The sequence below is a fragment of the Thermobia domestica genome, chromosome 1 (genome assembly GCF_964235325.1).
Source record: "Thermobia domestica chromosome 1, izTheDome1.hap1.1, whole genome shotgun sequence".
In the NCBI taxonomy this organism is placed as follows: domain Eukaryota; kingdom Metazoa; phylum Arthropoda; class Insecta; order Zygentoma; family Lepismatidae; genus Thermobia; species Thermobia domestica.
The window spans coordinates 295,148,413-295,165,133 of NC_137454.1; the positions used below are offsets into that span (position 1 = coordinate 295,148,413).

Consider the following 16,721-nt stretch of genomic DNA (forward strand, 5'->3'; position numbering starts at 1 on the left):
TTTTCGGAGAGGATCGAATTAGCAAACACAGAGACAAAAAATTAAATAGTTCATTTTAATCTTAAAAGTCAAGTTTCTTTCTTCTTACGCCACACATCTATCTCGATAGGCTAAGTAATTCTAGCCTCAATTGAGTATCCTAATAGTACTAGGACTACAAAGGAAACTTTCACTGGCAAGATATAGTAGTTTTGTGGATACTAAAAAAGCTACTGTAATGAATATGACAGTGAAAAATGAAATCTTTCAACCTTCTATTTTCTTATAGCATATACAGGGTGGCCCAAAAGTACATATACACCCCTTCATTAATCAAGTATAACATTCTACGATGATCTTGAAGTTTTGCTGGTGTCTAGTATTAATCCAATGTTCTCGGGATTGCTCCCAGATATAATGTTGCTGTCCTGAGCTTTCGTTACCATACAGCGGTAACATCTTCATAGTTCTGAAGATGTTACCGCGGTAACATCTTCATAGTTCTGAAGATGTTACCGCTGTATGATAACGAAAGCTCAGCACAGCAACATTCTCTCTGGCAGCAATCCCGAGAACATTGGATTAATATAACATTCTAGTTTATCGGTTTATTTGCTTCGGCTCTTTCGTGCTTAAAATGTAAATAAAAACACATTAAGAACAAATAAATAAAGAAACTAAGTCTACCTGATGGATAACAATAAGAAATGATATAAAATGCAATGAGCTGGTCAGTACGGTACTGTATACATACTTTTGGGCCACCCTGTATAGTTATTAGTACTGTAAGCTAAAGAAGACGAATGATAAATGGAAAAAAATGAAACCGTTCACTTTAACATTCCACGTGAGTGATGATGGAAGAATTGGTGGAATGAGAAAGTGTTAAGAAACGGGAGTACTCGAGAAAGCCCACGGGCACCATGTTGCTTACCACAAACTGACTTGGTCGGGGATTGAACCAGGGACCCTACGCACCAGAGGTAAGCGCTCTAGTATTGAGCTATCGTGTACCTTCAATAGTCGAGTAGACCAACGGTCCCGGGTTCGATGCCCATAAGGTACTTAATTCTGGTTTCCGTAGTCATATATACTGAAAAGATATGTTACAACTCAAAATTACTGCCAACCAACTTGACTAATACCCTATACACAGTGGCGTATTTAGGGGGATTCCGGGCTTAAGCCCCCCCCCCCCGAAATCTTACTTAATACAGTAAAATATATGAAATATCTTGCAGAATTTTCATATTTTCAGGCAAAGTCCCACCCGAAAGATAGCAAAGCCCCTCCCGAAACAAAATCGCAAATACGCCACTGTCTATACAGGATAATGAAGTACTTTCTTTATTCAACTTACAGTACGTGGGCTATTCGTTACTCTGTGGTATTAATTTAATGCTAATACAATGAATTTGACATAGGACAAAGGTTTTAGAACACTTTTCTTGGAATAGGGTGTGAGGACTGAGGAGTATCGGTATCTGCGCATTATTGAATGTTCCTTAAAGCGGGGGGTTTTTTCAGGTAAAACAAAGAGAAGAAAGAATAAAACAGAAAAAAAACAGTAAAATTGTCTTAAAATGTATTTAGGAGGTTGATTTTAAGACGCATAACTATTTTTCCTGCACTATTACAGTTCCTCATAGGAATAAATTAGTTTTCTTTGGCGCCATTACTCTAAATTTCATTGTTTACAAGAGGTCGAAACGACAACTGCACTTTCCATTTCGTTGAAACGGTTCGGTAGTTCCTGGCTCGTACGGCAGAACAGCAAAAGAAAACAATTTCTAGGCCAAACATGCAGCCGTTCACGTGACTTGGGTTTGTTGTTGTCTTTCCACCAATAGAGATGCGTAGTAACATGTCAATCAGGACCAACGCCTGATGCTTTAGCTCCGCCTCTTTCAAGACCAAAACAGCGTCTAAAGGGGTGGTGGGCTGTAGGTGAAGTAAGCGTAGTGTTTGTTGTGGTGCAGAGAACCTATGCCTGAACAATTATCTCGTGGGACTGCGTTGTTTGCTTTGTTTCTTGCATACCCAGATAAACATTTTCGGTGGAGGTGTTTGTGTAGAATATTGTGTGATAAATTGTGACAATTTTCAAAACGTAAAATAGTAGTTGTTGAAGGTCGTGACAAAATGCCACAAAGACGCAACCACCACGGCCATGGCCATGGTCATGGAGGAGGGGAAGTTCAGGGTTTGAATATCGATCCTGAAACCATTGAGAATCATGACGCGAATATTACTCGTTGTTGTGTACCTATGGAGTGCCTAAGAAACGATGCTGTTATTAGTTTAGATAATCTAAAAGACACAGTGAAGGTTATCTGTAATAACGACCACTGCAACATAGGGCAGTATATGCACAGGGAGTGTTTCGATGCATGGGAGCAAAATGTGTTACAGTATCTGAAAAGCTGTGGGAGAGCGAGGAGTTGGTCAGAGAAACAAAGACATCAAAATTTATGGACCAAAAAAGGTTATGATCTTGCTTTCAAAGCTTGCAGTTGTAAATGTGGGCGTGGTCATTTAAAGAAAGATCTTGACTGGATTCCCCCCAACAACGTACTGCGCGAGGAGCAGGACACAAAGAAGAAGAAACGTAAACATAAACAAAACACTCGGCCGTCACTAGCTGTTTCTGCACCAACGTATCATCATCCAAATGTGCAATCCCAGGGACAAAAGAGTGAGGCACAGGCTATCTCAGGTGATCTAAGAACAAGAACCGGCAGTTTGTCTTCTACAGGTTCAGGATCTCCACCAGTATCGGCATCTAGCGAAACAAATGCATCTCCCACACATTCGACAAATAAGAAGAAGTCCAAGTTTGAGTTTTTCTCAGACAGATCCAGGTATGATATGCAGTCATTTGACAAATTATTGTGTGTACAAGATTCCTGATAATTACCGTTAGTATACTAATAGCGTATCATACACGCACGTAATACACACATAGTGCCATTTCCTTGGCAGCATGTGCTACCGGTACCGATCATTACATAATGCACTCTTACCACATTGCAAGTTGTTCCTTAAGGAAGTAGTTGCATTTGTGAGTACACGTTCACTTTAGAAGGGCTCACTCCATTGCTGGGTCTCCGAGGTGCAGGTTCACTTTAAGAGTACTTGACCGTTGAGCATTTAATTACAGTATTCGGGCATATAAACATTACAGTTCAAAAACACGAACTTGTGCAATGTTGGCACTAAAAAAAATACTAATGCTATCTACCCAATTCAGAACAATGTTGGAGCGTATAGATCGGCGCGGGGTGGGGTTCGTATGGAGCAGGCGCGTCAGAGACAATGGGTATATAATTTTCTTTGTGCCATTTTAATGTACTCTTTTCGGGCACTGTCATTGTTGTCAGTTCCTAACTTGATGTCTTCAGTGTTTCATATTGCCTGCTTAAAAGAACATTTTTCTTTTGTCCTTCTGCAACAGGTAAGATGTACATATTTCATCACTTCTTATAAGCTGCTCTTCTCATATAAAATAATACATTTCTTTTGTAAATTTTACAAATTTAAGTTGTACTGTGGTAGGAATATAGTACCGGTACCTTATATTCAATTAAGAGGCACTCCTGTTTAAGTTTTTCTGTAGCGTAAGCTAAGCATTTACAGTGGGTATAGGTTAGTTTTGTCGAAGCTGTTACTGATCGTTATGTAAAATTTTGGTACCGTAATTTTTATACCCATATTTCTAAATTGTAGATTCGTAAAGTAACCTTTCGTGAGTGGTAATTGTTATATCCCACGTTCTCTGCTGTACTTATTCTTAAAACGTTTCATTGTTAGATTAATTTATTTTTAGAATAGGTTAAATTCCAAAGTTGGGCGTCCGTTTCCAGCAAAATTTTTAAAATTTACAGGAAAGATATGGATATTTTGATCGTTTGTGTGCTTGATAATATATAAGAGTCTCAAAAATATGTTTATTTTTTTATATATAAGCGGTTACAAACATGGGACTATACGGCGAGCGGAGGGAACTACTTGGCGCAAGGTAACCGAACAGCTGCATTGTGGGAAAGAAACGAGCATTTATGTTAACATGGCGAATGTACAAGGGCAATGAACTACTAGTTTTAACATTTGTGAAGGAATACGTTGATTACGAGCAAAATCTTTTAAAAGTTTGTGAAGAGCACGGATTAATGAACCTAATAACAAATTGCAGAAAGTGTGGAAAAGAGATAACAGCGAAAAAACGTAGCGAAAGCGGACGCCCAACTTCGGAATAAATGCCTTTAGAATTGATAGAAATAGGGTCCTGGCCTCTATTCTGTTAAGCTCCCGCACGTAGAAAGGATATCTGTACTCGGATCAAAATAAGAAGCTAATTTGGAAGAGCATGTGTTTGCCCTGTTGCCAGATTGTGAATATTTCGCTGCACATCTTTTCCCTCGGTTGATAAACGTTTCTGAACGTGTGTTACAAGGCAATAGTGTTGTATTGTTGTTGACCCTTTCTAGGAAACTCTTCTATTGTAACTATCACCATGATGTCTGTGATTGGCTTGTCTCTGATTGACCTTAACCCTGTGACCTAGCTTCCCTTCTAAGCACAGATTTCCACATTGTTGTGTACTATCAGTTAATTTCTAATTTTGTTCCCTGTATAGAAAAATTAGAGTGCCCTCATAAAATTATGGCTTATTAGGCATGTGAGTCATTTTTATGCGAAATACGGCTATATTTCATGCAGATTCAGAATACTCCAGCATATATATTGTAACAAAGAGAAAGAATATAACTTTTTTTATTCTCATAAGATTTCCTTGTCTTACGTACATTTATACTTATTCCGAATTTTCATTTTGTGAGCTTGTACAATATTTCTTTCATAACCTACTAGGAGTGGGAGTCAGAATGAGTGCTAGCGAGCTAGGGAATGCTAGTAACACACGCCAGGGCACAAAAAATGCAGGGTCGAACTCTAAGGTTAAAAACATGCAATACTTTGAGGAAATGTTTTGTGCGCAGTGTTTGTGTTTGTTTAAGGGTTAGATATGACTACCTTAGCTAAATCTTCCTGCCTTACTACCTCACTTGCAGATATCGCACCATCATTAGTTCTTTAGACAGTATTCTTTTAGAATTAACAGATTTTACCACTAAAATCTCTGTATTTATGCTAAGTATTCTTTGTCTGTCCTCTGTAGGTGTGTTTGTTGTTCACATGAATACTATCGTGTTATTTTTATCATTGTAGTAATACACATTGAAGTAAGCTTCAAGTACATAACTAACATTTTTTTTTAAATCTGTATATTGCACTTGATCGATGATTTGAGAAATAGAAGAAAATATTGGAAGTTAAAAGAGGAAGCTGAAAATTGACAAACGTGAAAAAAAAAAAAAAAAAAAAAAAAAAGTCCAGGCCTGCCGAAAGGCAGAATACTTAATAATAATAATGATAATGTTACACTTGAACCGAAAAAACCGTCTTTACTATTTAGTTCTTTTTAAAATTGCTCTCCTCAAATACATACTGAATAAGTGTGACAAAGATAGTCGTGGGAAACTCCCTTTCTATTACACTTCCGTGTGTCATTCGTTTTCCTGTTCTAATTCTTATCTGTTGCTAACATATAGGCCTACTGTTAGTGGATTAATATTAAAATATTCATTAAAAAAAAAAAAAAAATCGACAACAGCAGTAATGAGTGATTTCATAAGCAGATTCAAAGCATGGCTATTCGGCTCTTCTCTATCACATTCTTTCAAGGATACTTTTCTCCTGTGAAAGAGGAAAGTGAATGAAAAAAAGAAAGAAATTCCTGAAAGAATGAGACTCCTATAAGAAGATGCGAGCAAACATGCCTAAAAATGATTCGTGAAATCACAATTTATGGATGTTATGACAGATTTATTTATTTATTTTTGTCTTTGTTGGTTGATGCGAAGTTTCGTACAACCCTTGTATGATCCTTCGTTCAAACGTATCTACAAACTAATTTCCTTCAAGCATACCTGAGAATTAAATAGTTTCAACTATACCTTCAAGTTGAATCGTTTCAATTCTAGCTTGAACCTAAATCGCAGAACAATTTTCGACGCTTATGATAGTAAATTAATTGTTGTACAATACGTATTTTTGGTCATTTTTTTCATATTATAATATTAAAGCAGTCTTGACTTGACAACTGTACTGATTATGCCAAATAGAAAGAGTAATCATCTCAGCGGCTGGTACACTGTGTCTCTATGATCGAAAAGTGAACTAGTAGATGTCCTGAACTAAATTATTTACATTGTTCTTGGTAACGACTTTTTTGTCAAACTTTATTTACATACTGAGACTTATGCAGCCATTAACTTCCTTTAATGCATTGGATGAGTAGTAACGTAACCTCTTTGAACAACCACGAAAACAGACTATTGCATTATTTGTATGGCCGTGCACGAAGTATACGTCATAGTACAGCATTGTGCATTTTGAAGCTGTCCAGCAGGAATGTTGTTTCAGTTTGCGATTCAAGTTAGTTTCGTTAGAATTTGTTAGCAAAGACAATGTAAATAAATTATATCAAGATACTTGCTAATTTTATTTTTAATCAGGGATGACAGCGGGATGGTTGTTGAAATGATAGTCGTCTCTGTTTAGAATAAAATTCTACAACTGCTGAGTGAAAAATTCTTTAATTCTTGAATTTTTTGTAATTTACATACAGCGCTTAGAGAACACATTTTTGCGTGTGAAATAGTCTCGATAATTATCTGGGTAAGAGCTCTTAACGCCTGTGCATCATTGTTTTGTATTCCTTATATGATTTTGCGTTTGATCTCTTAATAGAATTATCACAAAGTGTAAACAATACGAGTCTCATGTAGCCTCGGTTTCAAGCGGAACATTCAACTCCAAGTAGTCAATGAATAAAACGTAATTTGCGTAACATATAGGAGAAATTCCTTCTGTGCTGCAATGAAATTGTCTTGCCGACTCACCAAATAGAAGTTTCTTCATGTCTTGAATTGCACGTTCCATTTCCTATCTCAACATCGTCAAATCTGCCAATTACTCGATTTTATTGAACGTCTTTCTTTCACTATTACATCCTACGATCATGTTGTTCTTATGTATTCCTTCCGTGTACTTCAAGTTCACTCTTTACTGATCATTGATTAACTTAACAATATATTTGCTCTTATTTCCCTATGATTCTCGTAACTTTTATAATTTACTATATACTGTGCTTTCCAGGTTTTGTTGGTCGTGGTTTATAGTTCGTCTGCTTCCTGTACATTGTTTTCGCTCTCTGCATGTTATTCTGTTTACATATTCTCATTTCCTCCAAGTTTTCTTCAACGTTTCTTTGGTCACTTATAGCTTTGTAGACTAATCGCTGTACGATTTCCGCCAGTTTAACTGGTGGACAGACACTGCTTTATCTCAGGACTCCGTTCAGAGCAATTTAGCATTACTAGTTATTCTGGTAGTAAATTGTTTCAGATTCACTTATAAAGTTCACTCCAGCTTGCAGTCTTCCTAAATGACTTGCAAAAATGTCTTCAAATATATGTGCAATTGTTTGGCTAGGTGCCTGACATTTATATATATATAGATATAGATATAGATATATACATGGTTTCGAATTCGATTTCCTGTGAGGAAACTTATGTGGGATAATATAATCCAAGTAGTGATTCGGATCCCACTTTAAACGGTATGTCCCATCTCCTTCACCTTTATGCTGAAATAACGTTGAACTCCAATCGATTAATGTACAATAAACTGGTGATTTTCTCCAGAAACTTTCAGGATTTTTTTTTAAACGACCGATGAAGGCCCTCGTGAGTAGCGAATGCAGAAGGTGAATTTTGTTGTTTTATTCCGTTGGCTTGCTGTGGCAACTAATGTATGTCGCTTTCAGAGGCTAATACTCAAAGAAGTCTTCCGTTGCAGACACCACATTTGCTATCGTTCAGCAAACGATTCGGTTCCATGACGGAAAAAGTTCGATTTTAGGGATACAGAGAAGACCTTAACCGCACATTGCACTGCCTGATCATCAGGGAAGTTCTTTCCTATCAGGAAATGATTGAGATGGCGGAAGAGGGAGTAGTCGGTGGTAGAGATGTCAGAAGAATGTGATGGTTGGGGAAGGGTTTCATACTGCAACTCATGTAGTTCCAGCACAGTCGTTAAGTAATGTGTGAGAGTACATGAGGACATGTCTGTTGACCATTGTAGAATAAGTTTGAGATGCATTCCCTGGAGTTCAGCGCTGTAACAGTCAGCAGTGATGATTTTCCCTCGATGGAGAAACACATGATGGATCATCCACGATGCTAGCAACAGTAACAGCGAATATTGGAAACCGTCCTAGACAGTAAATGCGTTCCAGTTTACGATCATCGTAAGAAGTGATAATCCGGTACAGAAACTATTCCGTATACTCAGAGAACTACACACCTCTAGGATGATTCCACCTCCACTGCACGGAGATCCTTATTGGCTGGTTTCAAATCATGTCATATGAGTCCAACTTGTTGACTTTACCGATTGTACGCAGCCGCCGAACGACAGTAGATGCTGTAAGATGATGTTTGCGTAACTCGTCTTAAGTTGCATCAACACTTTTCTGAGAAGCTACCATGGTGTTCCTGAGGAGTTCGTCATAACATGCGGTTGATTGGTGGCCACGGGTCTCATTTATCTATGTTGTGTCACTGGCACAAAAATTTCAGGAACCACCGCGTATGGTGGGTTTGTTCTCCACTTCTGACCCCAATGCATTGTTGATGTGTTCTTGCAAGTAGATGTGCACAATATCCCAGTTCGAACTCGTAGTCACTCACATTTGTGTTTTGTTCATGGTGCTGCTCTTTCACACAACTTTGCTAAAACAACATTGCCTTCTGGCTAAGTGGGCACTCGAACCTTTTTTCTGAACATTACGGAGATTGTGAAGTTACACGCATGGCCTCGATTCATCCGTTGATTCCGTTAAATAGAATAGTTTCCTTATCAGGCGAAAAACGGACATTTCAATCGGGTCAACTGAATTCAGGGAGATGAATAACAGAAATCTATATATTATCTAAATTCTCTGTGCTCCAGTACCATTACAAACTACTTTTGAGACAAGGATACTTCAGAAGTATGACGCAGTACATAATAGTGTTGCATAAAAAATGCATGAAGGGGGGGGGGGTTACATGTTTATACTATGTATTGTACCGTGTGATTACGGCCTGCAACTGTTAAGTTTACACGACAGCTATATATTCTACGTACACAGCTCGTTACATCATCTTCATACTTCCGGTGAACATTTGTTAGACTTTAGACTTGCTTCCTTTCACAATACAATTATTTACTTTTAGACTTGGGTAAAAGTTATATCGTTTTAAGAAATCTGTTCTGAATATATGTTTATTGTAAGTAATGCGTACGCCTTGTAAAATTTACATTTTCTTGCGCAAGAACTGTAACCTGCATCAAGAGAAATTAGTGTCACGTTGATTTCGTATTATGGCATAGAAATGTTTATTATTATTATTATTATTATTATTAATATTAATAATAATAATAATAATAATAATAATAATAATAATAATAATAATAATAATAATAATAATAATGTATGTACCGTTGGCTAGTTCATAAAGCTATTTACTTTGTCACTACGCGAAGAACTGGAGCTTGAAGTGTGCTTTGTTAAAGATTACGAAGTTGGTGTCACTTTTTTAAACGTCAAGTCTATGTAGGACGTGTATCTATAATTTGAGGTTCAGCCATTATACATATTTTCACTGAGAATGGAGCCCAGATCTCGCGGACCAAAAGCAAGAATGTGAACTTCAAATTTATCAATTTTCGATATCTATTTACAATTTAGATCATATCATTTAACATTATCAAATTACTCGCCGTGTAGTGTTTCCTTAATTATTTCGAATGGAATATTCAGCTGTTGATCCTCATGGGCACCCCGTCGCTTAAGTCCATTTCCACATCATCATCTTCACATTGTCGTCTTGTATCTCCACAGTGATAATTGAAAATATTGTGTAAATTTAGTCGGAATTTATGTTCAGTTACCTTTACCAATAGTAAACAATAAAGTTATTTTTCTTTTAGTAAACTTAGAGGTACGTACTGTTGCTGCTCTAAACTATTATGGATCGTTTAAAATATATTGAATGTCAGATTTTCGCGGGCATGTGTCAACATTATCAAGAGTTAGGTAAGGAGTAGCTAGATATTTTTATTTATGTATTTATTTATTTATTTATTTATGAGTGTGCATATTTAATTTCCATACTCACTATTCATACCAATAACGTTCCTTATCTAAGTCTTGATAACGCTCACATCTGTCAGCAAAATTTCGATGTTATATTTGATTATTTTAGACGATTTTTATTTACTGTAAGATTGCTCTTCAGGTGGATTGCATTGTTTTTCGTTCTTCAAAATTTTACACAACATCCGCTGTATATGTGAGCTTTCCGCTTGATTAGAGTGTCAGTTTTAACGTCCTGTTACACAAATTCAGAAGAAAGATAATTTATTTCTCCTGGAATAAATAAAATGGGGAATTATTATTTTTTGAATACACATTTCGATTCGATGTTTTTAAATGTGATTTTAGAAAGGGCAGTTGGCGAATATTTGTGCGTATTTTATGCAGTTTGGATGAAAAGATTTGACTTGGAGGATACGCATTGTTATGTATCAATTTAGAATTGCAACAAAACAAAATTACCTCCGAATATTCGCTTCGATACTCTTTCTGAGAAACCTCGCAAAAGCACTTTGTGATACATTGTTCTTTTCAATGAGTTGAGTTGATTTTGAGTTTAACGTCCTTTCAGCAGCGAGGCTATATCAGACTGGACATTAGCGTGGAATCCGCGAACTACATGAGCTCCCGCCGGGAATCAAACCGAGGTCTCCCACGCTAAAAGCGCGGGCGCTAACCACTTAGCCACGAAGGAACTCTTGCTTTTTCCAAGGATGCTGTATTCAGTGCACCCTTTTTGAATGCATAATAGCCAGCACACCATGATACAAAGCAATAATGTGGTGGAAGGTTAATAATGACAAATAGAGAACTGTTGCCCAGAGAGTTATTATTATTATTATTATTATTATTATTATTCACCTATTTTGAGTAAGGCCTTCAAAAGTCTGTTTTATACTTGAAACATTAGACCAACGAAATGTTGTTGCCATGAGTAGCCGATACATACACAGAAACATTTTAGTTGTAGACACTAAATGAAAGTCCAGCTTGTACTCACTACTTAATAGAAGATAGGTAGACATTTCTGATTAATTCATGATCCATTTGCTAAAGTCATAGGTAACTCGAACGAATGTAAGTTTAAATAGAGTCAGCGATTCTTCATTAAAGAATGTGAATGCGTCAGAAAAATTGAACTGAAGTATAGAAAAGTATCAAAAAACAAAGTAGAATAACAAACATAATTATAATGTTGGCATGCTATCATACAGAATTTAAACTGAAATGCAATATTATATATAAGATAGTTTCTTACAGTAATGGATAATAGCACCCTTCTGACGTGTGTGACTATTTCCAGTGAGATTTTTTTTCTCTGCTCATCAGTCCCCCCCCCCCTCCATTTCTTTCGTATTTTTGAAATATTTCGGAATTTAAATAATAGTCCTAAAATTTCTAATCATAATTATTTAGTATTTGGTAAAATAGTGTTTGATAAATTCTTTTGTGTTCTTTCCATGTTCCTTATTGCCAGAGAATTCGTCTTCAGTATAACTATAACCTCCCAGACGTAGATGGTTAGCTGAGAAAGAACAAAGACTGCCTGAAAACTATTGACACTAATTTACTGAGTTGTCTGTTGTGTTTACTAGAAAATTAAGCAGAGAAATTATTCTTTGGTTCAAGTAGCGGTGAATAAAAAGGGGGAAGCAGCTTTAAAATACTGTTCAGTAAAATTTCAAGTATATTAGTCTTTTAATCATCAATTACTATCCTAAACGAAAAAAAAAAATGCATATCAATCAATGTGTACAACTGGATTAATAAAAATCTATTTGAAATATCCTTTTCATTGGCAGCTGTCTGTTACATCTATATCTAATCTAGATCCTTTCTTGGTCTCGTCGTAGATATTTTCCTTTCCTTTTCCTTTTCCGTTCTTCTCAAGTCTAGTTACTGAAACATCTCGTCATGTCAAAGCGTTCTCCTGGAAAAAATTCTAGAAGTACTGGAACTGGAGTAATAAATAGATTAAGAGTTAGGATCAGGACATGACATGTTCAAAAATTAAGTAACAATGGTTATATTACATAGACACTCACTTTCATGGGGACGTTGCGTTGTATTCCTCTTGATATAAAGCTCTGAGTTCTGAAAGTGTTACATTGTTCCTACAAATTGAGCATTAGTTTTCAATTATAATGCTATCAACATCATGAATAATATTAGTCCAGTATCCTAAGATGTATTCAGCTTCTAATATTAAGAGTAAAATAAATGAATGCAACCACAATTAATGACTAACAATAAAAAATTACAAAACGAATCACTTTTTCTTCTGGGAATCTGTTGTCTCGAGATATACGTTCCGAGAATCGGCTTTAATTTCGTTTAGTATAAATATAGGAAGCTAGTAACACTAATGACTATTATATTTTAATATATACATTTTTATTTTCAGAATTTGTCCATTGTGACGGGCAAAGGCCCATAAAATTAATTTACTTTGTTCAGCGTATTTTCCATTGATTGTAAATGACCATAGTTAAGTTTTAACGGTAAGTGTAGAGTATTGTCAAGTTTTGTTGTTTACTTGATATAAATCGTAAACGATGGATTTAACTATTCTTTTAGTATTATTGGATGTGAGTGAAGCTAAATGACATTTTTTTGAAGACTTGCGCATTTTACTAGACACACACATTTTCGGTATTTCCTCGTACACGCATTCATTCGGTGACTACTGGATTGGATGTAATTTTTTTGTACATTCTAAATATGTTTACATTTTATATTTATATAGTTGTCACAGGTCTTGAAAGTTAGGGAATACTATTTATTCAGCATTTCTTCCACAAAATAATCTCAGTACGCTGTAGGGTAGAGATTTGAGGGTAGTCTATGTTAATATACTATCACATTACTCACGATCACGGGAATTCACAAAAACCTATTTATTTATTTTTCTTCTTAAGCCCCATAACTATTGATAATACTAGCCTGAGATGGTACGTTATGGTAACGAGTATTTAAGACATTGTTATCGTACCTACGTTGTATTCTCTGCCACTGTACCTACAATTTCCTTTGTAAATGTGGTGATGAGCCATCGAATTTATGAGCAACGATAATGATAGTAATCCGAATGAGTTCATATTGACTAGCTTGAGTTGGTATGTTGACTGCCGACACGTATAAAGATGAATTGAATGAAACTATTTGTCCACATACATGTTAAACTGTGTTTTTATGTTAAGATCAATAAAGAAATATATGTTTACTTCGAAAACCAATCTGAGCCGACTTATTACAGGCCGGTGAAAGTTATATTACCATATAAAGCTGAAGAAAAGATAACCAACCTGTGGTACGTGTCAATAAACGTGAAAGTCGAATGACTCATTGATGGATCAGGTTTCAGTCTATGGTTGTTCCCTTGATTTTTTTAATTGTTGATTTAAGTCAAATTTCGAAAAGATTCCATAATCATTTTCCGCCACTATATTTTCTGACCTCAATCGATTTTCCTCTGTTTTCAGCAAAAAATATGTACTGTAAATAGAAAAGAAAGAAGAATTTCATTGCGGCAATATTTTGTGACATGCGGCAGCAAACAGTAAAAGTGGGGGGTATTCATGAGAAAGTAACAATATTTTTATCAGTTTAAATGAACGATAGTAGTTATCATTCTGTATTATTATTATTATTAATAATAATAATAAAATTATCTTCTTGGCCACAAAGCCCCGAAAAGAAGCCGACCAGTCGGTGATTTTAACCGGGCGGTATGTGGTCACATCTCTAATCTCATCACTGTTGTTGCTGGCTTCCTAGACCGGAGCTCCTCAAATTCCAAGTGCCTCACGATGCTGGGACAACACCAAAACTAAATGGTCCCTCTCAGGTGAACAAACGTGAAGCCTCACGCACCGACGGCGCATATGCTTACCACTAAACCACGCATGAGCATATTATTAACCATTAGGCGTTGCATTTTCTCTAGCGGTAGTCACTATTTAACGATATTTTCAGTCGTCATAACTGTTTTTACTAATGCTTTTTTCACCCCTGTTCAGTAGCAGTGATTCAGTTGGTCGAGCGTTGGCTTCAAATTTGAATTTGCAGCTGTTCGTTCTAACGAATATTTTCTGCGTTTTTTTCAATTCAACAGGGCAAATGCCAGAAATTCAGAATAATACTTTGAAATGAGCTCCTGACAAGTGATAACGTTTCGCATTCTTCATCCCATTCCATTCTACCTGAAAGAGATGCTTAAAAGTCACATATACATAAATAAGTTAGTAAATATGGGAAGTTAGCCTATTAAAGGGGGGTCATGTACGTTGAATTATACTTTCCAGGTTTTTTTTATAAGCGTACGACTCCTGTTAGCAAAGAAGAAATGGCTAATTTAAATTTAAAAGATCGATTTGAATAAAACATACCGTATAAACAAAAATAATTTTTAAATATGTATACATATTTTCAACCCTGGGGGGCGCGGTGGCTCAGTGGTAGAGCGTTCATCTACGGTGCTTGGGGTCCCTGGTTCGATCCCAGCTCGCGCCGTGTGGACTTTGTGGTGGACAAACACCGTGTTCGTGGATTTTCTCGGGGTTCTCCCGTTTCCTCCCACTTTCTTCATTCCACCATTTCACTCATCTCTCATTATCAGCGTCTCCTTTAGCCTAACCGGCATAACCGTGGGACGTAAAACTTACAGATTTCATTTCATTTCATTACATATTTTCAACCCTGCTTTTCATTATTGTTCAAGATGTATGGAAATTGGGAAGTAAGACACCTGAAAGGAAGCTACAGATTGAGAAGTAGAATTGTGTAATACCTTGTACAAGGAGTGATTAATTACAGCCTGAGAATACAGACATTGTCGTTTAGAACTAATATTCGTGTAAAATAAGAAATTCAGATGTATGATATTGGTAAAGAAAAGTTACTTGGGAGAAGGTAAGGGTCGTCAAGTGTAGTGGATTTCAGAATAACGGCAGAGCAAAGATAAACAAGAAATTTTTGACATTGTAAATATATCAGAGTTCACACTGACCTCGAAAGTCAGGGAAATCCTTCATGATATGTCGAGAATGAGGGAGATTTCATGTGTTTCACAGAAGAGTCAAGAATCCTGTTTCAGCTGCCCAGACGATATGAAGAACATCTCGAAGAATCAACACTGATTCAAAAAGTTGATGGGAAAAAAGACTGAAAAAATATCTTAAGAAATAATGAAGCTTAAGCGTCGAAAGGTGTCAAAACTTCAAGCGTTGAAAGAACAAATTAAATAAATAAAAAAAAAGAAAAAAATTAAAGCGCTACAGAAGAAGAAGAAGAAGAAAAAAGTTAGGCCAAAGTATGATGTAAGTTTATTTGTTTATGGGTGTTCTCAGAATGCCTAGATATTAAAGATATCTTCAGTTTATACATATGTTGGATAAAAAGTAGTTGCAACTCTTCTTACGTCACAGAGCTGTCTCTCAGCGCAACAAAAATTACGTAGCTGATAAGAAAATGTGAGGCGATGAAGTGTGGCGAGTGCAATCGACTGTGTGTTATTCGGTCATAAGAAGCAGTGCCGTAAAGTAGAAAAGGGAAGTGGAAGCGCCCTAACAACGTGTTTCAGAAAGACTAATGACGTGCATTGATCAAGATTGAAGTGGCACGTGAACATTGTGTAGAGCCTGTCTATTCCACCTGTGCCCTCGGCAATATGCGAACTATACTTCGGCCCCACCCCGCTACCTTCTGGCGGATGAAACCCTCCCTTTGGTTAGAGAAAAGAAGTGAATGACCTCAGTTGTGTTGCCAATTTGTCATTTAGTTGTTTGGTCTTGGCAAGTGAAGATCTTAGGCTACTTAAAGTGGCTAATAAGACAGAGAACAGCGAAGTCCGTGAAATAATTCATTGCGGCAACGCTTCCGCATTCAACAATTGTAAGATGTCGGCCGCAGCAACTTGTCCCTCTTTCGAGGAAGGTACGGGGAATCACATATCGACAGCAGCGCCAGAAGGGGCACAGTTGAAATAGAAAGGCCCTAGCAATGTTTTCTGGGACTTGGTGACTACTTTCTCGTCAAAAGGAAGGAACCACTTCGCAGGAAAAACAGCTGCACAAGAAAAACCATCATGCATGCCATATGACGGTCCCTGCGTGACATTCACAAAGATTGATGCGCTGACGGTATATGACGCCTTCCACACGTGTGGCAGAAGGTGGCAGAGATAGGAGGCGATTGTATTGAAGGAATGTAACTGGTATTTTTCTGTGCATAATGCTAGGTACAAATTAAAATAATTTGGTCATTACTTCTTATTGAACTTTTGTAATTATTGTTTAGTACTAATGTTTTATTGTATTCCAAATATTGGAAGTTTTTTGAGTCATATTAAGTACTTGCAGTAAGAAAGTATCTTATAGACTACTATATTTCAGAAATAAAAATAAGAGCGTTGGACGACTATGAGGATGGTGAAGGCCGATTAAAAAGTTATTTTTCCCCCTTAACCTAACAATAA

At 36.5% G+C, this 16,721-nt stretch overlaps 1 protein-coding gene across 1 annotated transcript in view; it reads left to right on the forward strand.

The window, feature by feature from the left end:
* Window positions 1-1,887: 1,887 nt before the first annotated feature.
* heca (hdc homolog, cell cycle regulator) overlaps window positions 1,888-16,721 on the forward strand; it is a 75,911-nt gene continuing 61,077 nt past the window's right edge. Inside the window, exon 1 of the mRNA XM_081726828.1 lies at window positions 1,888-2,840. Within this exon, the coding sequence (XP_081582954.1) occupies window positions 2,122-2,840 (719 nt within the window). The 5' untranslated portion in view covers window positions 1,888-2,121. The remainder of the gene's footprint in view (window positions 2,841-16,721) is intronic.